This window comes from Fulmarus glacialis, unplaced genomic scaffold (assembly GCF_000690835.1).
Source record: "Fulmarus glacialis isolate BGI_N327 unplaced genomic scaffold, ASM69083v1 scaffold40562, whole genome shotgun sequence".
NCBI classification, from domain to species: Eukaryota; Metazoa; Chordata; class Aves; order Procellariiformes; family Procellariidae; genus Fulmarus; species Fulmarus glacialis.
In genome coordinates this window covers 1-26066 of record NW_009200504.1, presented here as the reverse complement: position 1 = coordinate 26066, position 26066 = coordinate 1, and the positions used below count along the sequence as shown (strand labels likewise).

General features: G+C 39.5%; 1 protein-coding gene across 1 annotated transcript in view; it reads left to right on the top strand.

Moving 5' to 3' along the window:
* The window catches only part of LOC104070179 (polypeptide N-acetylgalactosaminyltransferase-like 6), a gene marked incomplete at both ends in the record, with an annotated part of 69862 nt that extends 45470 nt beyond the window's left edge, over positions 1-24392 (top strand). Inside the window, 3 exons of the mRNA XM_009573625.1 lie at positions 4093-4200; positions 15776-15997; positions 24246-24392. Coding sequence (XP_009571920.1) covers positions 4093-4200; positions 15776-15997; positions 24246-24392 — 477 coding nt within the window. The remainder of the gene's footprint in view (positions 1-4092; positions 4201-15775; positions 15998-24245) is intronic.
* Positions 24393-26066: the final 1674 nt, after the last annotated feature.

The following is a 26066-nucleotide window of genomic DNA, read 5'->3' as shown; positions in this document are numbered from 1 at the left end:
CTGGGCTGGATCACTCATAAACTAGATAGATAAGGCAAGGGGGAAAAAACCACAAGAGCAAGCAGAATTCAATTTTAAAGACAAAGAAGTGATGTGAAAAAAGGGTGATTCACCCAAAATCCCACAAGAGCTGTAGAACAGTGCCAAAAAATGCATCTGTGACATCTAAGCTCCAGTCAGGAACAAAGCCACATAACCATAGCTTAATCTCTTTTAAAGCTTGCATTAATGCTTGCCATTTGCTTTCAACTGTCCCTATAAAGTGTTTTGCAACATTCTGTTGGAAGGAGCTATATAAAGATAAATTGTGATATAGTATATAGTTGATACATAAACTACTCTTCTTTTGATCTTTCCAAGCTGAAATTGCATTGTTTTGGTTTTGTCTTTGGTTTTTATACCTCAGCTGCAGACCAGATTCATTGCTTTTGCAAGAAGGAGACATTAGTGATCTTGAGAGTTTCATTGCTTGCTCCTTAGATAAACAGAAAGGCATCGGTGTTGTGATACCATTTCGCCAAATGTCCCACACCACCTGAATTCCTTTCATGGTACACTGGAGGTCTGTAATATTTAACACAGATGTCATTCTCCAATTTCTTGCATTTAGTGCAGGTGACATAAAAATGCACATTTTAAAGACAAAGTTGCCAGAATTGATCTTCCCAGGAAAATATAAAAAATGCTTTTAAAATCATTCTGAAGCTAAAAGATAAACAGGAGCAGCTGCTAAATGTTCTTCAAGGCAGCCCGAGATTCATTTCAATTACCCTGCACAGCACACCTCAGGTGCAGCACAGCATTTTCAAGTTTTATAGCTATCAAATATAAGCCTAACACAAAGTGTTATTTTCTCCCACTTGTTATTGCCTCAGCGTATCTGACAGGTTTTTTTTCTAATTCCTTTTCTCCTTTTCTTATTTTTTTACTGATATCCTACTGCTTTAGAGGAAAAGTAATATATGTTTACTCCAGCTCTCATTGTCTGAGTTAATACTGGCCTATATATATATATATTTCTGCTTTCTTGTCTTTTAAATTTGTTCAGTGGCTGACCTTCATCTGAGTCAAACTGCTATGCTGTCCACTCTTCAAAGACTAAGAAACCTGGATTAATTACTGTAATATCTTGTCTAGCCTTTGAAATAACAGCTTAATTTTAAAAAAAAACAAGAACTAATAGTAAATATAGGTCTGCACTTTCATTGGTGCACTGGGTTGTTTGAAGACAGCCACAGAGAGGACACTTCTGCTAAAAAAAAGGTACAAGTGACATAACATAGAAACAAAGTATTGGCAGAAAGGTGAATAACTTTTTTTTTTAAATGGTGGCACTACCCACCTTATTTTAACATTATAATTTTTATGATTTTCACTATGTTTATGAACATGTTTTTCAGTGAATTAGGTGACATGGGATTAAACAGGTGAGGATTTCAAGGTTTTCTTTAAGAAGCAAATTTTACAAAATGTTTTTGAAAAGAAAATAATGATCATGTTTACATGGCATAGCAAGACTGCTCTGGGCTGCAAAGAGCTATTTTGGCATGAAGGAGAAGCACTCATTTGGGTCTCCATTTCCAACCCACCCTTCCAATTTCCTTCCTGAGAAGGACTGTGCTCACTAGGAGACCAGACGGGATATCCTCACTGCAGAAATAGGTACTGAAATACTCTTGATTCTGTCAACATATGTGATGCCCAGGCCAGACACCTTTATTACCCTGTGCCACTAACCTGCAAAATTTGTCTCCTCTTCTGAGAAGCTAGCGTGCACCACAAGCACCCACCCAGAGCTCCTGTGCCTTAGCTAAGAGTTAATTAACGGTGTTGGTAAGTAGCAGCTTCCCAAGTAGCCCTCAGCTGTACCCGACTGCGCCCAGGTGTCCGTGGAATTTCAGGACAAAGCCAAGCATGTCATCTTGCCCCACCTTCGATCATTTCAAACCTTCCTCAACCATTTACACTAGTGTATATATGTTTACCCTGTAACATAGTGTAGATCCTCGAACATTTCATTACCAGGTGCCAGCTGGATACCATAGCTAACAGCTAAGGGACTGTAAGGGCTAGTTCACCAATGACCCATAAGAAGCGGCTTCCTAAATCACTTTGCAACTCAAGCCTTCACTCTAAACCCCCTGTTTTCTCCGTTGACAGTATGAATAGCAGAGTCAGTCTCAGGGACTGAATTTCAGCAAGCGCTTTAAGTCACACTCAAGCACCGAGTTCTCCCATATTGCAGTGTTTAGCATCTACATGTTCAGATTACTAAAATTCAGTCCCAAGCTCACAGCCACACTGCCAGGACCAGGCAGATATACCCACTGTATTTTTTGAGGCCAACCTCTTGCCCATTTCCACTATTGTTTTAAATGAACAAAATTAATCATTTTGTTTTCCTGTAATTTCAAAAAGCCAGTAGCTACAGCCAGCTGGTGGGCAGGACAAAAGAGATGGAATGAGAAATTTATGGTAAAAAAAAAAGCGTAGAGATGCACATTGTTCCCTGCAGGCTTTGTGCAGAATGTCAAGTATTTGTGATCACATCATATTTTCCGATACCTTTTTTTTAAGGGTCTGGTTACTGTTGTTTTAATTCAGAGCGTATCAACTTATGGATTAATTCCTTTCTGTATGGAAATTGTTGGTGAAACTTTCAGTTGTCTATGTTCTGCTCTGCTTTAGCCTCAGTCGCAAACTTATTTCACGCCATTTCGCTCCAGAGTGCATCAAATACAGATAAAATTCCTTCATATATGTAATGCATGGACCTAAATTCTCATCCACATTCATGGACATGTTCCATGAAGCACCTTTATGCATGTCCACATAAAGAGACACGGAAAGCACAAGCCATTCCTCTTTCTCAGCTTGGGTGTGGTTTTCTTTTAAATTGGGTCGAAGGGTGCTGGGATTTTTTTTGTTTTCAGTCTAAAGGCTGAAAGCTGAGGCCACAAATGTCCTTTACATGGAATAACAGCCATTCTATTCTAATATTTGTGGGGAATAAAAAATTGTTTTGCCAGGATTAGGAAATAATTTTTGTAATATCCATGTTTTCACTCTAATGTTAAAATCTTGCTGTGTGGTTGGTTTTAGGATACTTAAAGAGTTCTGCTTGGGGGCTGCTGGGGTGGTTTTGTTGTTGTTTTCCATTTCTCTGTTTTGCAAAGTCAAATTGCTGTTTTTGAAATCAGAAAGTTAGGAATGTTGTCAGTATGCTGCGTAAGTCGTCTAATAGCCATATTGGAGTTCGGTGGCTCTGCATTGCCAGGGCATAGAAAATCACGCCCATAGGTGTTACTGATGTGATTGCCATAGTTCCTCTGACGTGACACACAGCCTTGCTCTCACGTACACTTGGCAAAACCAAGTCATGTTAGGTGAAGAATTGTGAAGAATTCCTTACTTGCTGCCCATCAAGATACAGCTTGATTTTTAGAGCCATGAAGTACTTGCAGCTCCCATCAATGTTGACTGACTTCTGGTTGCTCGGACCTGAAGCATCAAACCTGTGCACTCCAGATGGTTCCATCTGTTTCAGTATTAAAGTATTAATGATGAAATGTAGCGGCATGATCTTCCTTCTCTGCCTAAATAAATTTGGTCAGAACTAAATTGATTTTTGTTCCTTTTTCTTTACAAAATGAAGAGCATCTTAGGATTTGAGCTCTGTATTCAAAACAAAATATAGGCCAGGTGTTTTGGAAAAAAAAATTTTTTTCTTCCGATTGGTGGCTTGCTTTACTCACATAACCTTCTTTTGAAATTTTGGTTCCATATGTTTTAAACAACAGACACAATAATATCTTGGTGTTTTGCAGGAGGATAATTGGTAGATGCTCTAAATATGTTTTCTGATTTTATTTTGAACATACTCTGCTTTTGCACACTGAGATTCCGGGTAGGACAGTCTGCCACATTACCTAATCCCAGCTATCAGCGTGCTGAGAAGGCCCCCACTGTGACTGTGGGAGGCGTCAGTATAGAACGATGTGTCGTTTTTACACACCCATTGCTTAAAATGCCTTCATTGCCCCATTTGTTTCCAGGAATCATTCTTTTATTTGCTTTGTGTCCTCTTTCCAGGTGTGGATGTGCGGAGGTGGCATGTTTGATGTTCCATGCTCTCGAGTTGGGCATATCTACAGGAAGTACGTCCCATATAAAGTTCCTTCTGGAACCAGCCTAGCACGGGTGAGTAATTGAGTCTTGCTGTTTTCCATTTTCCTTCATCATCAGTCTCTTAATTCCCTGTGAACTAGTTTCCAGTAAACCATTAAAATGGAAAATGAATGTTTCTTTATTTTTCTGAAATGAGATGTGCAATTGCTGCAGTTATGCTGCCTTCCAGAGATAAGATTGCCAAAAATAAAATGAAAGCTTAAAAATACAGGGTTGGATGTTTCAGCACAGAAGCGTGTTTCATGCTTAGAAATAACCTAAGGCTTACGGTTCTCGAATTGCAAGGTGTTGTTGGTCATAGTTTTTACAAGCAGGACCAATTTGAATGCACATTTTCTTATCAGTCAGCAGAACAGGCAGAATCTCACGAAAGGAACGTTTTCTGAGGCGAAAGGACTGAGTAACAATGATTTGAGCGACTGTCTAATTATTGTGTAAAGCCTGGTTGAGGAATACAGCCGGCCTGGAGCCGTGTGAGTGAGAAATTACAAGACTTCTAGACATTTCTCAAAGACTACTGAACACATCCATATCCATGAGGGGCTTTTTGCTCAAGAGAAAATGTTCTGTAACTTTCTGGAGATGTTCACAGGATGTCAAAAGATGGGAGACAAAGGGCACAGATGTAGCTTCCAGGCAGATACTAGTATTTATTCATGCTTGAATTTAATCTTTTCTGTTTCAGAGGATTTTTTTTTTTCTGTACAGAATGGCATTAATATTAAAGTCTGCATGTTGCCATAGGGTAATGTTTTATGAATCATATTTTTTCTTAATAATGAAAATGTGGTATGAATAAAAGAATAAATTTCTTGCTTTAAGGGGGAGATATTCTTGGTTTCAGCACCACAGGACAAAGCTTGCTGTAGTAACTGCAGCAGAGGAAAGAGGCCACCTGTGCTGCCTGCCTGACAGCTGGCTAGACAGAAAGATTTGCCTTAAAAGAGCATCCGTGCAGACAGTGAGATACACGATACAGTAATGGAATTAATGGTGGTGTTAGTGGCGGTGACAAAACCTGTATTGACTAAATTGTGTGATGCAAATCTTCCCCCAGTATAGCTCCGTGTAGCATCAGAGTTTCCCCATCCAGATTTTTGCACTGGCTGAAATAAACTGCTTCATTTATGGTATCCCCTGCAAAAATCACACACAACTTGAAATAAGAAATCCAAACCTCAGTCTCCGTCTTTCTCTGTTACAGCACAAAGTATCTCATTAGAGAATATGCTGTCTCATGCATTACCTGTAGGAGCAAAATACAGTATTTCTATTCGGACTATTAGCATCTCGTACAGTTCAACACTTAACTAGCTTTCATGGAGCCACTGTGAGTACTTAGAGCCATCAGGTAGCCACAGCCTGCAGCCTCCCTGTACTATTTATTCTAGCTTGATTTCAATAAATCACTGATGAAATATTAAAAAAAAAAAAAAATTCTCAGTTATAAAAATGAAATCTCTGCCCATGCACAGACTGATCTTTGTGGGAAAAGATCTAGTGTGCTGATAGGGTGGGTCTTATCCTTCCCATTCAAATAATGGATAGTTTCTTCTGCGTTGTGGGGGTCCAAAACATGATGCTTAGGTAAAGTTCTGGCACATATTTATCACTGAAAGAAAATTTGAATTCTCGGGTTCCCAGCTTCTTTCCAGTACAATATTCTAAACCAAAACATTGCTGTTAGGATGCATTGCATCAGGGCTGCCAAGAGCACAAGATCTTCTGTACATTTTAGTGTTTGGGGCTGTCTCAATAACTAGCCAAGGAAGAGAGTTTGGTCCCTGACCCATCAAACCGTGTGTATTTTTAAGCCTAAAAATATTCTCTTTCTCTCATCCAAGCCAGAAAAGGAAAAGCAAGGACATGTTCATCTTCAGTGTGCCAATCCCCATGATACAGACCTCTTGTGGTTCCAAATAAACTGCCCCAAATGGAGCTGTTAGCCAAAATAATACTAGGGGAGCATGCACAGAAGTGGCCTGGATATTTCAGCTATCTTTGCATTATCCTCCAAATATTATATTATATCTTCCAAAGATTATAGTCTACCCCTTATGAGTATTTTATCTAAAACTTCCCTCTAGTTCAAGAATATAATGAATAACACACTCAGGAATATCTGGAAGTATTATCCCTGCTGCCAAAAACAATACTTTTCACTACTAAGTAGTTTCCACAAAGGTTTTTACTAAATCCTTTTCCATCTTCTGCTATGTAAAGGAGGATGCTGGAGATGCAGTTCACAAAGGAATGAGCCCTAGGAAGCCCAGCTGTGGTTATATAAATGATTGCAAGAGCCCCTTCATTAATCAAGGGAGAATTTCCCCTTGTGCAGATACTGTGCTAAAGAATGACAGATTTTCCCATCCTATCCCACAGCAGCAGCACAAGGGATATGGAAACTGGAGTTAGGAAGAGGACAGAACTTCTAGACAAACTCAGGCGTAGCCCAAATCATGCCATGGGTTTCCTTTCAAGCTGTTTCAGCTTATGTTTGCCCTTAACAAATAATGCTTAAAGTAAGCATTTTACCTTCCCTTGGGATTTCACACTGTTCTGCCTCCCCATCACTAAATAACCATTAGTGTACCACACGCAATAGTATGTATCGTGACATCAATTTTCCATGTCCTTCCTATCATATTTCTTACCCTATTATCTGTCACTCAAGACCTGCAAGGCCCATGCATATTTTTTGCTGACACATACCCCATAAATTGAAAAGCATCCACATACGAAATGCTCTGTCGGTAAAACTATTTGGTGGTACAGAGCAAATGTAAAGCAAGCTGTAAACATGCGTAGTAGATCTATAAAACAATCTGTGACAACGAAATGCAGATAAAAAGCCTGAATATTTTTTCCTGGAGATGTCTTAGGATGTTGCTGCTTGGCAAATGCAGTCAGTGTCCAATTTACAGGGAATTGCACATAAAGCAAGATAAATAAATGGGCATGCAGATGTCAACACTGATTCCACATTATAATGTGGAAGCACCACATAATTATTCATTCATTCCAAACTTGTCAACCTCTGCACAAAACTGCAGTGACTAATAACCAATTTTACCTGTTTGTTTTAGGTAAAACATATACAGAGAGCGAATCCCCAAATCTTAAAGTCCTGTGCAAGGTGTTGCCCTATTAAAAACTTCTGAACTGTTTTACTGGATTATTTTAGTTGCTTTGTGGTATTCTTGACTGTTGCTTCATTTTTAACAGTTCTAGCTAAGCCATTTTATTTTAGCCAGTTACCTATGAAATTAGGCTTAAAAATATTATTAGCAATTTCTTGTAGGTGTATCCCAGTTTATTATTTATTTTATTTATTTTCCTATTGGGGGGGGATTCTTTTTCTATTCGTGATTCTATAAAAGCCATAAGAAATTTATCAATAAAAGCTCACTGTTCCGTAGGATATGCAGAGATGAACTCAGAATTTCAAAATATATCTACAGAAATTTTTTTCGTTTGCAGGTATTTTACACAGCATTTTAGCATTAACTACAGAACATTAGAGCATTAGGCCTTTCTGAAGGGAAGGGCAATGCCACTGAAGTTCAAGTTTGGATGCTAACCCAACAGCGTGGTGAATCCTAACCTTAAGTTTGAATTCCTCCCTGCACGCGAGGACATGGGATCCCAGAGCACAGTGATCCTCTGACCCAGCAGACACAAGCACGATGACATTTGCCTCATACACAGTGTCGCTGAATTGGAACTTGCACGAGTTTGGGTTCAGGAACTCAGCTGATAAAGGTGGGTTCAGATTCCCACCTGAACCATTTGCTCAGCCTTTTTGTGTGGCTTCAAAAGGGATCTATAAAGAAAATTTCTGTAGCTATACCATCTGGTGCTGTGACAACGTTTGCATTTTTGACAGAGCTTCCTTTAATATTATAAGCATTTATTGATTTTTTTTCCAGCTGCAAATTATGTTCGGGGTTTTCTTAAAGCAGCTCATGAACATTTTCTTTCCAGTTTCCAGCCAAGTTAAAGAACCAAGGAGAACCGGCTAGGTAATGGCTATGTTTTCTCGTCACCAGAGTGCAAACTGATAGATGTGGCATGCTGTTAAGGGAGCACTGCTGGCACTTTTGCAAACACCTCTTGAGCACAAAAGACTGTAGTACAAAGTCGGTTATGATTCAGCAGTCACAGTAAGCAGCTGAAACGTCAGCTTAGAGTAAGCAAAATGTTTAGGAATCAAGCAAGAGTTACCTTCTTGCAACAGCATAATTATAATAGATGATGATGATGATTATACAGTACGACTTTTAAGTTTCTGTTCTAACTTTTTTTCATTTAACAGATTTATAAATTCATCATTAGAATTAACTAAACCAAGATCTCAAACGACCACTTACCAAAGAAAAACTTTAAATTAATATCTTCTAATCCTTGAATACAAGAAAGTCAAAGTAATTTTTTAAATGCTAATTTTTTATATTTTCTCCAATCTGAATAAAGTTTTGCTTTTAAGATAACAAATGCAACAGGACAGGCAGCTTCACTATCCAGAAGGAATACAAAGAAGATGGAGAACTAGATGTTTCTGGACAATAACAACATCAAAGCTGTGGTAGCTACTTTCCAGGATTCATTCAATAGACTAGCACTGGAAACCAAGTTCCATGGCTAAAGAAATGTATTTGGAATCAAACCCCTGAACTTTCTTCCAGGCTTAGCTGCAGAGGTGGGCTATGGTCTGTATGTGCCCACAGTATACGGGTCTGTCAAGTGAGCATTGTAGTAATCATCAAATTTGTGGAGGAGATGTTGTTCCACTGTCACTCTGCTTTCTGCAGCTCCCCTACAGCCAGCCTGCAGAGACCTGCAGCCGCAGAGCTGGGGGCAGGCAGCATCCTCAGCGGGGACCGTGCCCACCCCTGCCCCGCAAGCCCCGCAGGCTGGCCTGAAGTGAGCCACTGAGCAGAGATGGAGCCTTTAGTCAGTGGGCTGGTTTTCTGGCTTTTTTTCTTTTTTTTCCAATGTGTAGATCTTAAATTTTTTTGCAGTGGAGATGCAAACCTTTATAGAGAGAATGAAATCCTGGCTGTTTTCAGATGACATCTGTGGAATTTCTGTTCTAGGTATTTGCAGGCTACAAGCTGAGAATAAATAGTCTCTTGCATCTCTGCCAGCTGTGCTAACTCTCACAAGAGTTATTTCTATACACCACCAGCTTTGTCACCTAGTTAACATACTGTCTTCCATGGAGAAGCATTTCTTTTACGCCTGCAGACATCTCTTTATTTGGTTGGGGTTTTTTACACAAGTACAAACCATTGCTGGAATGAAACACAGTTAAGTTTTAAACACAGTTAAGTGTAAAGGATCAAAATAAGATACCCAAGAGGGGGAAAGATTGACAGACACTAGCACTGCCTAAGTTAAAAGGGAGTTAGGCAAGAAGGGGAAAGAGATGAAACCCCCCATTTAGACTTAACTGATGTGGGCAGCTTAGATATTGAGACCTGAACATCACAAAGCTGTAGTTAGTGTCCAGGAAATGTTTTATCGTGCTTTCACTGTAGAAATACACAGAAATGAGAGATGGTTGTGTTCCGACACTGATGGAAGGACCTTTGCATGAAATTGAGGGTACCATTTTTCTCCTTGTGAGTGCTCTGGAGTTTTGTACCTTGCTGCCTCTGTCATATTAATCCATACTTGTTGGATTGGCTCCTCCAGTCATACTTTGTTCTCCTCCTCTGTGATGACTTATTGTGACATTATGCTACCTGTATTCCAGAGGAACATAAAGTATAGTTGTCTTGGCTGGGTGGATCCCAATGTGCTTTTTAAATGCATTTTACGTAAAACAAACTATATTTCCAGCCAAATGAAATACAGCTGCTTCCAGAAGTAAAAAGGGCACCCATTTTGAAGTAGCAACAACACTGTGCTTCACAAAACAAACAATAAAAAACACTTAAATTAGGAAGATGGTGTAGGTGGAGTGAAAATAACCCCACTGGAATTTTACTAGGAAGGAAAAGAAATGAATATGTCAGTTGTTGCAGAGACTCTTGTGTTATTTTTAGCAAATAAACAGTCATATCCTCTCTTACATTTCACAACTGAAATACAGTCAGGCCTCAGACGTGCTGTGGTGATTCATATTTGATTGGTGTAATTGAAAGTGATTTTTGATGTCCTGGCTGATGAGAGAAGTGACTATCATGACAAATAAGACTACACCAGCTGGTGACATCCAGCTTCCTGGAAAATGTTCAGATTAAATGCAGGACAACAGGAACTCATTACAGGATCCAAATGTTCCTGTATTAGTTTAATATTGACAAAAGTAAAGTCTATAAATTGAGGTCAGGGTTGGTTTCATGCAAACAGTGAGATAGGCACAAAAGCAGAAAAAACAGGTTATGCGGGTGAAATGAAACAAATAATAAAACCATTTGCTGCTTTAGTGTCACCGGATAACGAAAATCTACTTTAGAACATCTGGAGAAACTGAAAACAGAAATTAGATTTTTATATTAGTTTAACTGCTGCATCTAGAATATCAATTGGAAAAGATGCAACTATAGGATGGAGCTGTGCAGGCTCACGATGTGGAATAGCGTACAGCTAGGTAGCTCTTATCAGTGCTGTCATTGCAAGCCAGCACAACAGCCACAGTTATGAAATGTGGAACTACCCCTCTCGTATTAGGGACCAATCTAGTTAAACCTTGCTTAGGGGGAATATTTATGAATCCGTTCTTTGACTTATCCCTGCCTCGCTCCACTTTTCCATTCTCATGGCTAGCATCTACTTTCTTCTCACTGGGTTTGTTTGAGTAATATCAGGTCTCTTGAAAATGACAGATGACCTTACACACTTAAAAAGAAGGGACAGTCGTTTCATCAGAGAGATGTATCTTCCGCACTTGCTGAAGAAAGTGAAAGGGACAAAATGGTCCATGAAAAATTTCTTTTTTTTCAAGTGGAGAAGTCCTCATTTATCTCTGTCTTTCTCCAGTCGAGTTGATTTAAACTCTTTTACTGAAGTCCAGATATCAGTGACATTGTAACTCACCGTCTTGTAGACTATTGCTGAGTGAAAATACAAAAGTCACAGTCTCAAATGTGTGAGTTCATACAAACTTAAGGAAAACTTGTCCAAATGTAAGCCCGACGGTAAAGGATTTCCTAGAGAGTAAAACTGTAACAGTGACACAAAACTTAATTATATCAAAAATGCGTACATGGGCAACTGATGACAGCTGATGAGTCAGTCTTACTGTGGTTGCCATCACTTTTGTATGCATCCCACAGCTTCTTGGTGACAACTGTCACAACCTTACATATAGAAATATGCATCTACTGAAATATCATTGGGTCTTATTTATTCTCATACAGAAATTTTTCATGAAAATGACAAGAGAGAGAACTGATTATCATTGGTCTGTCATGGATAGGTCCTGAGAAACTCCTCAGATGTCCATCTAGAGTCCCTGTGACTTCCTTACATTGTGTGTCAATTCATGTAATTGATTCATATAGAATTGATCTTCATTTAATTGCTCCTATTTAATTTTAATTTTCCCTTTTTTTTTCTATTAAGAACCAGTCTGGACATCTGTAACCTTGCAATGAATGACAACCAAGCTAAGCTACAGCAGTTTTCAGCTGTAGAAACATGTTTCATTTTTCCTTTCCATATGCATTTAGATGACGTGTTCAGAATGAAGTAAAAGAATCCAAACAAGTGTGATCTACCACAAAGATATCCCAAAACTGTTTCTTATTGATAAAGCTATTTGATGCTATTTGAGAAACTGGCATTTACAGTTTTCTTTAGAAGATTATGCAAAGAGTAACAGAGACAGAAATCAAGAAGATTCAAATCTAACTCTTTTTGTTGTTGTTCTAAATTCTTTGTAGATTAGCTTCACTGTGAGACTGGAGTGCTTAAATGATGCTGTAAGACATTCACAAAATGCCACCTAATCTGGTAGGCTCTTACGCGCCTTTGACCTGTAAGTTCTGCAGCAGTACACACACACATGGTAAAGTCCTAACGAAGTCAAACTGCTTAGCACCTATTTTTCAGCTAGACCATGTCAAGATTTGGTAGCTGACGACTCCCGCTAGTGAGGCTTAATATGTTGGCATGCTCAGCTTGTGTCTAGCCTCGCCTAAGACTCAGGCAGGGAGGAAGTGACCGTCCTCCTTTCTCCACCGTGTCAGACATTCACCCAGATTGTGGGAAGGGCAACTCTGGGAGACTCGTAAAGGACTTGCAATCACATCCTTACCTTACAGTAAGTCACTTGATCGGTAGGCCTTAAAGCGTTCAGAGATGAGCACTCTCATTTCGGTTGTTCTCCTCTACCTTTCCGTTGTGATAAGGTGAGTAAAAGACCAGCAGCTCACTGACAAAATTTGCAGAGAAGAGTTACGTTCCCAGGAGGTTCTTCACATAGGGCAACTTTTCATGCTGTTAGACAGCCATAGAATGGGGATCTTCAGCTTACGAGAGCTCACTCATCTCATCTTGGACAGCCTGTATTTTTGCTCCAGGAACATGCTAAGTTAGCATGTTCTAAATAGGAATGTAAATGATGTTTGCCTTTATTGTGCAAGGTTGCACCAGACTTGCTTTCAGGACAGCAGCTTTACCTGACTGCATTCAATTCAAGTATGGGGATTAACTGCAATTTGAAGTTTTACTACTAGTCTGTACACATTTACGTTAAAAGGAAGTGTGGTGATTACTGAGCTTGCACAGTGATAATAAGGATAAGAAACCCATGGTAACTGAAGTCAACAAACCTCTTTAAAACTAAAGTGTTTGGATGCTGAGGGCTTGCTTCCTGGTAACTGGCAACTTCAGAAAGAGCTTCCCACTACTCCAGGACACAGAGTTCCTTGCAGTCATGTTCATTAACAGTCTGGAGGTTTAGAGCTAGCAAATCAAGAGTTTATATTTTTAAAAGGAAACCTATTGAAATTCAAAGGGCTGCCTCGTATGGGTTCAGTTTATGATAGCAATGCATAAACATGCTAAGGATAATATGTAGGCTCATTACAGGATCTGGCAAGATTTGGGAAGATTTTTAGCATATGATGGAGAGAATGGTCTTGGGAGAACTGGCAACAAAGTTTTAAACAGATTTCTCTAAAGTGTCTTACCTGATACTTGGGGAATAGTGGGAAGAACTGTACTTTTTTTTTTTTTTTTAATGCAATGCTTTGGTGGGTTTACACACGCACGCACAAAACCAAACAGCGATAAAGGACTCATTGGAAAACAAAGTTTTCAACTGCTGAATGAGACTTTTGAGCTAGTGACCAGGTATAATATCAAGATTTCTGTTAGACTCCTGTTTTATTCAGTTATAGTTATCTAAAGTAGAATGCAGTTCTTTTACCTTAGCCAAATAAATAAAGAGGAAACTCCAGCAGAGACTACTCTTAATATTGATGGGGTAAGTCTTTGCTGGAGTTACTTTGAATTTTTCTTTCCTAAGAGAATTTTTTTTACTGTACATTTACTGTATGGTTCTTTTTACAGTATGGTTTTTAAGTATGAAAATAGCACTATCAGATAAAGTGATTGCAAGAAATAGTATGATATTTCTAGAATAGTCTTAAACTGCATTTGCATTATAGTAAATGAGGTGTACTGCATTTATGAGTGGAAAATATGCTAGAAAGATCACACCTATTTTCATTATTTTGGCTTCTTAATTTAATGTGCTTAATCATACTTTGGCCTCATCTACAAAGTGTCATCACATAGTATTTTTACTTTTCAGGAGATTTCTGTGTTACAGGGTTTCTGCCAGAAAGGTGGGATTGTCATTTAAATGTTGTTCTTGAATTTGTTCTGGTTTTCTTTGTCCTACCCAGTTCCTGTATCCTTGAACTCTAATTTCTTGTAAAGTATTTTAGGTTTTCATGAAATTGCAACAAAAATCAACCTTATCTGGGGCATGGGCCAATTTTAATAAGCATGTAAGTGTTGTGATTTCTTATACTGCTTTAATTTTAGTTGCTTTATCCCTGCAGGTTTTAACGTATTTGCTTCACAGAGAGAAAGCACGTAGAAACTTATTTTGCACTGTCAGCTAAAAGTCTTTGTTTTTTCTGTATCTTGTTGTCTTTGTATTCAGATAAGCCTTATTAGTTCAGAGACATTTAGTTTGGGTGGATTAATAAAATTCAGGAAAGGAATTTTCAAATGAATCTTGAAAGCAAATCAGAGTACAAATCAGGCTTACTTAGATGCAGAGAATGTTCTGAGAAGAAACATTACCTTATGTTGATGATAATCAGATGTATATTGTCCTCCAGCTTATTACAGAGCGAATCTCAGCATTTTGCAGTTAGTGTTCTATAAAAAGAATATTACAAAACTTGATGATCTTGTTTTTAGAAACAAAGCAATCAGAACACTCTAGTGTCTCAATGTCATCCAGTTAGATGTTGCTTTGTTGGTGGGATAAGAGGTTATTGGGCAGCTGTGGAAATGCAGAATAGACTAAGCCTGTATTCCACTACGACATCTGCATATAAATTTGTGTGGTTTAAGTTGCAGGAGGAATTTTAAAAACAAACAAAAATACAGAAAAATTTGCCCCTAGCCTAAGTAGACTCCATGACACTAAATAACAATAAAACATATGTCTTCAGTCTCATCTATTCAGGATTTTTCCTTACAAGTCTTTTTTTTATTTTATCATTTGAGTCAGCTAATTTAATTAATTATAATTTGAATAAATTCTTATGCAACAAAATAGGTAATTCTGTTTCCTGTAAAATGCCAACAAAAATAAACTTTGTGGGACATAAGCCAGAACTGGGTTTCACGGAATAGAAATAATCTTAGATATGTCTATAGAATGAGTGCAGAAAGCCACAAGTTGCCATACCTATCCCATGAGCTGCTTTGCTTCAGGTCAGCTCCACTTCGGGGTTATGTGCTATGCTTTTGCACAGACTTACTAGCATGCCAACACAGCGAAGCTTCCAGTCCAAAGGTAGTGCAAAACCAGCTGTGAGATGGGGCAGAGCAACTTCATGACTGTTTGCCCCCATACATGCGCATATAAGACCTGACTCTAAATGTAGGTAGGAATTGATAGGTGGCTAAGCAGTATAATGACAGCTGAAAATTCAGATGCCTTTCAAATGCAAGGTGAAATACATCAGAAGGAATAATTTGAACCATTCATGCACATTAGTAGGTTCTGAACTATCAGGAAAAAACCATAGGTACCAATGTGAGCAGCTGAAAGAAAATTTCTGTTCAACATCCATCATTAATCAAAAACCCATGCGCAGATGCATAAAGAATATGAAGGAAAATAAGATATTCAGCAGACAGAAGACCATATCTTACAGAGTCAGCAGAAAAGCAGGGTACTTAATACTCTATAGTGTTTGCTCCACACTGTAATGAAGATAGCATATGTTTACCAGTATTTTTCCATGTTTTAAGACTGAGAAATTAGACCAGCTAAGCTTAAAAGTTGTGTTAGCTACTGAATTTTCTTTTGTTTAATTCTCCCTGTTAGAAATATCATTCACTCAAAGCATGAAGAAATTAATGATTGTTTTTTTCTGCTGCACAGAACCTGAAGCGCGTGGCAGAGACATGGATGGATGAGTTTGCAGAGTACATTTACCAGCGACGGCCTGAGTACAGACATCTCTCAACTGGTGATATCTCTGCCCAGAAGGAACTTCGCAAGCACCTTAAATGTAAAGATTTCAAGTGGTTCATGGCTGCAGTGGCTTGGGATGTCCCCAAATATTACCCTCCTGTGGAGCCTCCACCTGCTGCCTGGGGGGAGGTGAGTAGTACACAAATTAGATCAAATTTAAATGAGTTTAACATTTTACATTACAGGAAATTAAAATTATGAAATTAGATTTAGCTCCTATGATAAGTAGTGTTATTAAGGGAGTTCATGGTGATTGGAACAATCCCTGGACTAGCCATTAAAATGAGAAACCGTCATGTCTTAGAACTATCTCTGTCTTTTTTATAATTCATTACAATTTTGTGTGTACAGGCCATAAGATGCATGCACAATGAGGACAAGAATGTGGAAAAGAGTATGTAGCACTCATTATTGCATGCCACAAGATGATTTTAGATGCTGAGAATCACTTTAGTAAAAAGGAGGTCTGAAGTCAACACTTTTTTTTTTTTGCATATCCACTTCTATACCTCCTCCTGTTCTTAGAAGAACAGTTGTATGCAGGTGGAGTTAGGTTTGCTGCGTTGTGCTCACACGTGCAAGTGTGACAAGTGAAGCCTGGATACTTTCCTTTTAAAAAGACTGGCTTTGCTCAGCTTGTGGTCTGCATTCTGTAAGTGCTGTCATGACCAAGTACCAGTAGCAGGCAAATGCAATTTCTCGTTTGGGGGATGAGGGGAGGGAGAGACCACCAAAGAGAAGCCAATATTCGAGCATCACTCCAGAGCAGGGGGTGAGCAAACAGCCTGCTGGAACTCTCCACCCATTATCGAAGATGTTCTGCATTCAGACCTCTCTAAAGAGCAGAGCCCTAGCACACCTTGCTTTGACAGTTTGTTTTGTGTAGAAGAAATGAAAACACAAAGAGTGCAGGGACAGGAAATTATTTCCATAGCTGCGCTGAAAAATTGCAGTGGCCTTTTACCTCTAGGAACTAAAGCAGATTCACTGCATGGAAAGGTGGCATGCAGAGGGCTTTTTCCTCTCAATTCCTTAAGATTTATAAAGAAGGCTTTGCTCTTTCATTGTGTTGTGCTACTTTTTTAAAAACCATAGGAATATCTGTACTGTGAGTTCTGGCCTTCTCTGGTTTTGCTGGAGATGTTCTTGGGGCTCTCAGACAATTACCTTTTATATTTGAAACCAAAGGATGAAGTTGAAACTTTGACCAAAACGTTTGGTAAGACCCCTCACACCTCTGCATATCCCCAGTAGTCAAGGCTGGACCATGCAGGGGATTTCTAAACATAGGTGCCTTTACTGTTCTCCAGAATTTCTTTTTAAAAAAGCAAATTACCTCATTGCAAAATTTTAAAAATAACTTCCTGTGGTAGTAGGAGTCCTTAATTATTCTTTGTAAGCTACCAGTTACAGATGTTCAAAGGAATTTCAGTTTATATGTGTCTCACTGTTTGCTACTTCTTGGCAATAATGAATTCCTTTGTTGTTAATGTTTCTTATATCTTTGATACTGCTGCCCACACTTTATGGGATTAATATATAGCAAGAGGTAATGAGTTTATCATCAGTAGAAGTCAGTCTGGATCGGGGTGCTGTGACTGCTGCTATGATCCTCCTTCATCATCTTCCACATGTATACATGTGCATCCTTGGAAGACTGTGATCATGGGATGTATAATTTCTCTGGCAAGCTGAACAATCCTTAACTCAATCAGAGGGTCTAAGTGGAAGAGATTGTGATTCGGGTATTAATTCTTTTCACAACAATATTAACATACTCTTTGCATAAAAGCAAGACTTTTAAAAAGTAAATCAAAGATCACAGCAGTGGTATCAAATCCGTACTTTAGAGTTCTTAGGAAAGAAGTGAAGACCAAAGGCTTTCTGTTTCCTCTAAAATGTACTTTCTCTAAAATAGCAAGAGAAGTTTCAGCCCTACTACTCTATTTTTTCCTGAGACTGTCACATTCCTGTGAAGTTTTAATTAATCTGTTGGCACTTGCAAGGAATTTGAACAAACTTGAAGGTCAATGGCTGTCATAATTAGAAGCTGAAAAAGGAAAACAGACTGTGTTATTGCTTTGTAAGAATCAAGCAGCTCTACAAACCTTGCTGATTATACACACCAAAAGTCTGTGCCAAGACTGACTGTCATTTAGTACCCTCTCTGCTTCCACTTGGAAAGACTTTTCATCTGCTTGCTATGCCAGTCTGAGAAAGAATAAACAATGAGGTACTCGGACAATTTTTGGCTCCAGCATTTGGATATCTAGCTAGGAAAAGCACGTGGTGTGAAAGCAGACATCTCATAAGCAGCCTTTGCACAATTCCTCTTTTTTTGCAAACACATTTGTTTAAAATCCGACTCCTACATTTCTTGACAAAATCTGTTCATGATGGAAAAGGAAATTTGCAAAACAAAAGATATTCTTCGCTACACTTGTCATGGCCTTATCTCTTCTGCTTGTTTGTGCCTTTTGTCCTTTGTAGCTGGCAGGGTGTAGGTTCCCTTGATATTCTGGTCTGCCTTGTAACATCTGAAATATGTGCAGTAAAGCAATGTAACAGCGAATCCAGACAGATTAAGGTTAGTGAGACTGTCAGTTCTGTCACTGGGTGAGATAACTGCGCTCTTTCCTCTCCCACTGTGGAAAAAAGGAAAGTTTTCAATTAGGTTTTGTTCTTATGCTTCCAGATATATTGGAAAGTATGCTACCAGTTGAAAAATGGTAATACCCATCCCATTCTCTTTCTAAGACAGAATAGTTTATTTGTAATGTGTACTTGAAATCCTGTTGAAAAACAATAGCTGCATTCATTAGGTGAGATTTGGACACCAAATGTTTACTTAGGAAGTACTCATTAGTCTACAAGCTGTGATCCAGCATGAATACATTGTGCGGATATCACAGCTTCCAACAATATCTTTGAAAACACATTTTACAGTAAATCAATCATATAATGTCAGCTATTGTCATTTATTTTAGACTTCATGAGTCCTATAGTGAAGGTGATACGAAAAAAAATTGCTTTACTCAGTCAAAAGGGAAATATTTAAGCTTGGTTTCATTTGCTGTTATATGAACTTGTTATTCAATGATTTAATAGACAGCAAGTCTGTCAGTCGCTGCAGCAGTGCTGAACTGTAGGACCTGAAAATACTCCTTTCTCAGCCCCAAACTCGTGGATTTTACAGAATTGTTTTACAGCACTGACATGAAAATGTCACCCATGAAGCTAAGTCAAGTAGCACATTTGAAAAAGGATTAAAGCCTAAGAATTCACTAACTTCTCTTTTGATTACTTTCTTGTTTTAAAGTGTCATCCTCATACCCTTAATGAGTCAATCTCACCCACCAAGTGTTACACAACTGTTGTACAAAAGCGATATAACCAGCTGTTCCCCACCCTGCACAGACCAAGTGCTGCACAGCTGGCCTGTTCAAATTCTTTCTTCAGGATCAGTGTCGCGCTGAGTAACAGAGTCCCCTGTTTCTTCAGTGAGGCCTTTGGCAATGCTTGACTTCTTTTAACTTCGACTTTTCCTTTTTATGGCTCACAAAAAGGATAAATACTTTTAAAATTACTATGTTGACAGGAAAGGTGGCTCATTTTTCCATATTTGATCTGTAGATGTTGATGGCCCTAGGGTTATCTGGGAATGTAAGCACTGCACTAAAACTGGCTTTAAGTGCCACTCAAATGAAAAAAGCAACATAAATGAACATTGCTAATGTCTTCTAAGAGCTACAGCCACTTTCTTATTTGAGGCATTAAATCAGATGTATGGAAAGTATTATATAAACTGATAGCACCAAGATGCCTCTCTTGTTGCTCTATTGGGGCACCCTAAGGATAGTCCCAGCACCGTCTCCACATTCATCGTTCTAACAGACGACCATATTGAACATAAAGTTGTCTTTAGATTGCTATGCTTTCCCACTTTCTGCTTTTGATGCAGACAGTTTCATGCCTTGATGAGCATGCAGGGTAGCTCCCAGGACCCCTGGGAGTGCCTCGGCCTCTCCGACTTGCCCCCCTCTGCCCCCAGGAAGGCTGAAGTGACCCTGGGTGACAGCCTGACTCCGGTGCAGGCAGGGCAAGGCTGCTGGAGCCAGGACATCACCCACTACCTCAACAGCAAATCTTGCAGGAGGTCATTTGCCTGTGAACAAAGTTGTAGAGTTTTAGAATTATCAAAGAAAGTTGGTCAATATAACCGCTGGACCCTGGGAAGCTTTAGTTTCCCTCTGTAATTTCTTTTTGAGCCTAAAATACATTCCCTTAAAAGGAAAGGGGAAATTCACTTTACTTTAAAGTGTAGGGGTAGGGGGGCATATGGTTGTCTTGGTTTTTTCTTCATTTACCATGGAGCATGCAAGTGTGTCATTACACAGCTCCCACCACAAAGTTCAAAAATCTCAAAATTAATCCTAGCAGGCTGTAGCAATGGCCTGCGACACTTCATTTTCCTCAGAAGATTGACATCTTCTGGCAAGATTATCATGGTAATCAACACATCGATTGCTTTCCAGTTTCCATTCCATGCTTGCGTACTAATGGCAATATGATGTTTTTGAGAGTGTAGTGCTAGACCATCTCAGTCTGCCTTTCCCATGGGGAGCTTATTAAATCATGTAACTGCTGGCTTTCTGCAAAACTCCAACATTACTTTAGCCAGAGGTCAAGTTATCTGGGAGACCATATATTCTGCAATATGTCAACACTGTTTGGGAACCCCTGATTTTTTTTTTTTTCTTTTTTTTATCTTTCTTGATAGGTGTTCCAAAGCCTCTTCCTTCCCCGCCCCCCCCCGCCCCCTTAATACCCGTCCATCAAATCAGCAGCTTCAAATGTCAAGAGGTAACAGTGTCTTCTTCAAACCTAAGGTCTAGGCTTTCAGGCCTTCTGTCCTCCTGTGTTCCAGCTCCTATTTTACATCACGTTCCTCTTTCCCCATTGCAGTGCCAGCAAGCTAACCTACTTCTTTCTCAAGGCCTGGCCTACTCTGGAGGAAAGTCTTTTTAACATGGGCTGGCTAACTTAGAGAAAGCAAGCTGTAGTTTTAACGTAAGGTACCCAAGGACTACTGGTATCTAGGCTTACCCAGTGATTTCTTCTTATGGCTTGCTACCTCATTTCAAGCACAGAAGTCAGCTGCTACACCAGCAGAAATCCCAGTCAGGTGACACATCTTTGTTCCCAAGTGTCGGTGCAGCACTGAGAAACCTGTGCATCCTTGCTTGGACACCTCCAGTGTAGAAGAGGGAGAAAGCAGACCCCTTAGAGTTTGTATTCTCTGTGCTTTTATGCCTCATCTGCTCTCTATAAGGACTACAGGGTCTATAGTCTTAGTATCTATGCCCCAACACATGTTAGGCTGGCATTTCAAGAAATAAATATGCATAATGACTTACACATAGTGTCCCATGCTTTTTTCAGAATTTCTTTAATTCTACACCACCCTTTAAGATCACTGCTAACCATCCTTGTTAGTCCATACAGACTCCTCAAAAGCATGCTATTCCCATACGCCTATTTGTGTGTACGAATAACAGCATTCAAGGTTGAGCACGTAAGCGTTGTATGTAGCAGCTCAATGCCCCACCTGCATGGGTGATAAAATCTGCCTCCTGTTCATCCCCAGTCTCTGCAATTGCACAAATATGAATGTTGGAAATGTGAGTGTATTAGGAGTACTAGCTATTTCTTTGCTAGTTGTAACTCGTAACCTTAAAAATTCAAAATCCATTGTGTGAGTGACTGGAAACAAGGCAGTTCAAATGCATATTGATGTATAAATGAGAAAAAAGCCTCTCCTTGCTGTGCTTCTGCTTTCCTTCCTTCTTCCATGAAAGCATCTTAGGGGATTTGCAGGCCGTGTGGTGCTGGTGCTCGGCAGAACATTCCCCGCGGTTCTGGCAGCAGCACGATGGCTCAGTTCAATTTCTAGCAACTGCCAAGGCCACACAGAAACGCCAGAAAACAAAAGCACAGACTTGACTGAAATGCCTGTATTACAAAAAGAAAATGAAAAACAAACCATGACCCCTCTGCAGTTGAAAGGAAGGATAAAACAAAAAAAAAGGATGAGCTAACATGTAAGCTGCAACAAACCAGAGGAAAAACTACCTCAAGGAAATCTTTCAGGAGCAGAGGGAAGAGGAGAGGAAATAAAGAACGGGGGAGACAGATTCCAGCAGTGAAGGAACTAAATGTAGCTTCAGCTCAAACCTTTCCCAGAAATGCATAGAACAAATTTACCGCATAGTCCAAATGACCGAGAACAGGATGGAGCGATGCCCTCAAGACAAAATTATGAAAGCCCTTCAATCCAATAAGCATTCATTGGATGTGGAGTGTATTCACTGTCATTTTACAATTCTGAATCACACAAATATACCCCAATTATTAATGGTAATTGTTAGCAGCTCCATTTTAATTAGCTTGCATGCTCTAAGAACAGAACTGATGTATCATTTAATTTTGTATTAGGCCAGTAATCTGTACTTATACAATGTAAATTTAAGTGCACTGAGAAATGATTGAACACTCTTAGAAAAATTATACTTGGAGTAGGTATTTCACATGAAACTTTAAAAATATAAAATTAAAATCTATTCCCCTCATTATTCTTTCCTGTCTCTTTTGCTGGGTGATATGAAAATGAAGACAGGGTTGTTGAGAACTAATTACCTTTCATCCTTTTTTTTAGTTAACGTGACCCTTTGTACTGTGGGGCTCAGTGCTGGGTTTCTGTATCTAGTTGTGTGTATGAAATGCTAGTGTTTTACCTCATCTACAGCAATTTTTATTGTACCGAAATAAGAAAAAAATACCCTAGAACTGGGCTTGTCCAAGTTTTAGAATAATACTTCTCTGAGTGCCAGTGAAGGCTCAAAGCTTCTTGGAGCCGATCGCTCAAACTGATGCTCCCATCATTTGCCCAATCTGCTCTTTTCTGGGCTAAACAAATGCAGCTCCTAAAACCTTTCCTGAAGGTGACGTTTTTTACATTTTCTCCAGTTCCTGTTGCTTTCCCATCTGTCTAAATCTTTCTTAGAACATGGTGAATAGACTCGATTCCAGTCCTCCAGAATGAGAAAAAGAGCAGAGTAGCTCTCCCATGTGCCTTACAAGCATGAGGATTGCCCCTCCTTGCAATGTTTTGTGCTACGCTGAGAAGTTTTCCATCCTTTGTTTTTGTGTGTGAGGCATGCAATATTTAAGAGTGGCAATGTTTACATTTGTCTAATGTGATACGGCAACAACAGTGACTTCTAAAATATTTTCCATTGAAAAATACAAATGTCAACCCGACTGTATCTCCATTTGGCATCTAGCTTTTCTTTTTTTTAAATAAGGATCAAAGTAGTGGTCAGAGTGTCAAAATGTGCACCTGCTTTCTATATATTATACATATAGAATTTGTGCACATCTCCATGCACGTATGTGGACTTCGATTACTCAGTTTCTGTGTATGTCATTGACAGGGAAAGTTTTTTAAGAAATCCTCCTCATTCTGGAGGTATCTAAAGGATTTTTAAATAGCCCAACTAAGGTACTCAAGGAGAAATGTGCATGTATTTGCAAAACAAATTTGGGATTTTCCTCTTTTTGGTGGCAGTGGGCAACGTACTCCTTTTCAATCCAGTCTTCCAGAAAAATATACATAGCACCAGTGGTACATAACTGGTATGTCTGATAGTCACAGATTAATTATTATGTAGTTGCTTCAGTCTCAAAAATGAGATTTTCCTTTTAAGAATAACTTACACTGTGGAGTGTTTGCAGAAGGCATGCAGACAGCACAAGGAACCTCCACAGGTAAGCACAGTTTCAGTACAAATTTGTAAAGTACTTTTTAATTTTATGCATTTTGAGCCCTAGTGTGTGACCTGCTCTGCAGCGGTGTTATTGTGTCAAAGTAAGAACAAACACTGGAACAGGGCGTGCCTGAGTTTTCAAGAAATATTGCTCCAAAGCCTGTGAGAGACTGATGCGGAAATAATTTCCTCTTAATACAGCTGATCTTTCTTGCTCTGGTAGGAGGGAAGAAGGAGTCAGACCACGCTTTGAACTTCTCAGACTTTTTTCCCTCTTAGTTTCTTTGCATGAAAATATTTCATACAGCCCTACCTTCCATTTGTTAAGCAGAATATTTTGAACTTTGCTGCTCCTAAAGCTGTTCACAAAAATAATAGTTCATTCCAGGACATGGCTCTCTACCCTGTAAAAATTAAGTTCCACCAGTTTTATATAACTAATGGTCAGTCTCAAGCCCTTCAGTTTCTGACTAAGAGAGCTAAGCTTCTAACTCCCTAATGTTGGAAGCTCTATTCCACAGCCTGGTTTTAATGTGAAATTGGTTTTGCAGATTCGAAACGTGGCAGCCAATCTCTGTGTGGACAGTAAACACGGAGCCACGGGGACTGAGCTGAGGCTAGACATCTGCGTGAAGGATGGCTCAGAACGGACGTGGTCACACGAACAGGTATTTTATCGGTGGAAAGAGAAATGCAGTGTAAAAATGTTGCTTTCCTTTTCCAGTTTCTAAATTTCTCTGAGGGCTCCTCCTTTTCCCAAGGCAAAGCAGGGTGTGGAAATAATTTGTGAATGATTGCTGACCTTAATGGCTTTTACAAAGTGTTCTTTAACATAACCTCAGAAATTCCAACCACCACCTGGGCTGTACGTTCTTCTTAATTTCCAAAAGGAATTGCAATGCCTAAAGAGCTTTTGGGTGCCCCATTCTCCCCCGCTGTGTCACGAAAATATGTTGATTTTGGTTCAGTTACCTGAAAATATTTTAAATGTAGTACCTGGGCTTGTAAAGCTCTGGTGGTTGTCTGCTTCTATGCTTTCATCTCAATAAGCTCAATAAGTGGTTATATTTTAAGTTAATATGAGGTATAAGTGAGATAAATGGGTAAAAGCTAGAAAGAAAGAGTTTCACAAAGACAAGAGGTGATAAAGACTCAAAAAAAGCTTTTATCTAGGTTGGTTAGGTAGAAAAATATTAGCTCTCAGGAGTACGGAGGAAAAGAGCTCTGATTTGTACTCATTGTGGCTGTGAGTGCCTTAGGAAAGGGATCATGACCCACAGGCTGTGGGTCTGGCCAATGTGAGCAATGAGAATCCGGATGAAAAGTACAACCTAACCATTTATTAGCAATTTTAGTGAAAGTGCCTTTCACAGGGCAAGGTCCCAGATTAGAAAAATTTCCCAATGCTGAGGAGAAAAATTGACCTGGCAGTCGCACATGGCACTTTGTAAAAGCTTAAAAGCTCAGGAGAGAGGAGTTCTGAGGGGTATTTGAAGTGCTGAGGTCAAGAAACCATTCTCTGAGGATACCGAGAAATGCCGGGGGAGAGGTACAAGTGAATGAATTGGAGAAGCTGAAGGATGATCACAATTTAGGTAAGTGTCAACATGGGAAAAAGAAAGTTGCTGAAAGAAGGCTTCTTCACATAGCTACCAAAGACGTAGCACAGCGTCTACGCTACATCTCAGGATGCTGAGACTAGATAAATATAATCCTGTTTTGTTTGTGAAAGATATCCAGTAATTCAAGCAATTAATTGAAGGAAGTTGTATGGTCCAGACTAGATCATCACAGTGCTCTCTGGCTTTAAAATCTGCAAACCTGAAAAGCTCCAAACCCTCCTCAAGAAGGGAGGGAGTCCTGAGGCTGCCAGAGATGAGAGAAAGAAGGGAAGAAAACTGCATGAAAAGGGGATAGAAGAGAGAAATTTATCAGGGAAAGCAGAGAAAAGGGAGACTTGAAATATCCGTTGAAAGAGTAAGTGCTTGTGAGGAAGGGGAAGGGACACAAAGGGAGAAGGATGGGGAGGAATCTGTGTTTCAGTGTACTCCGGTGCGTTGCTATGTTTGGGATCGGACTCGATGTAAAGGTCTCATTCTATACTAACGACGAAAAGTGACTTCATTAAAATAAATACGGTTAAGCTAGCACGAAAGGAGTTCAACCAACCAGCTCCTCAGAGCGCAGAACCAGAACTAGGAAGCCTCAAGCACATCCATGCTTGACGTACGCTCCAGGTACAGCACGCATTATTCCTGCCGGGCTGGTGCAGAGCAGCGCGTACCTTCTCCCTGCGGGATAGCGTGGAAAACGCTGCCAGGGAACACCGCTCCCACCGGAGCGGTACGGCCGCACGGGGAAAGGTCTGCCCA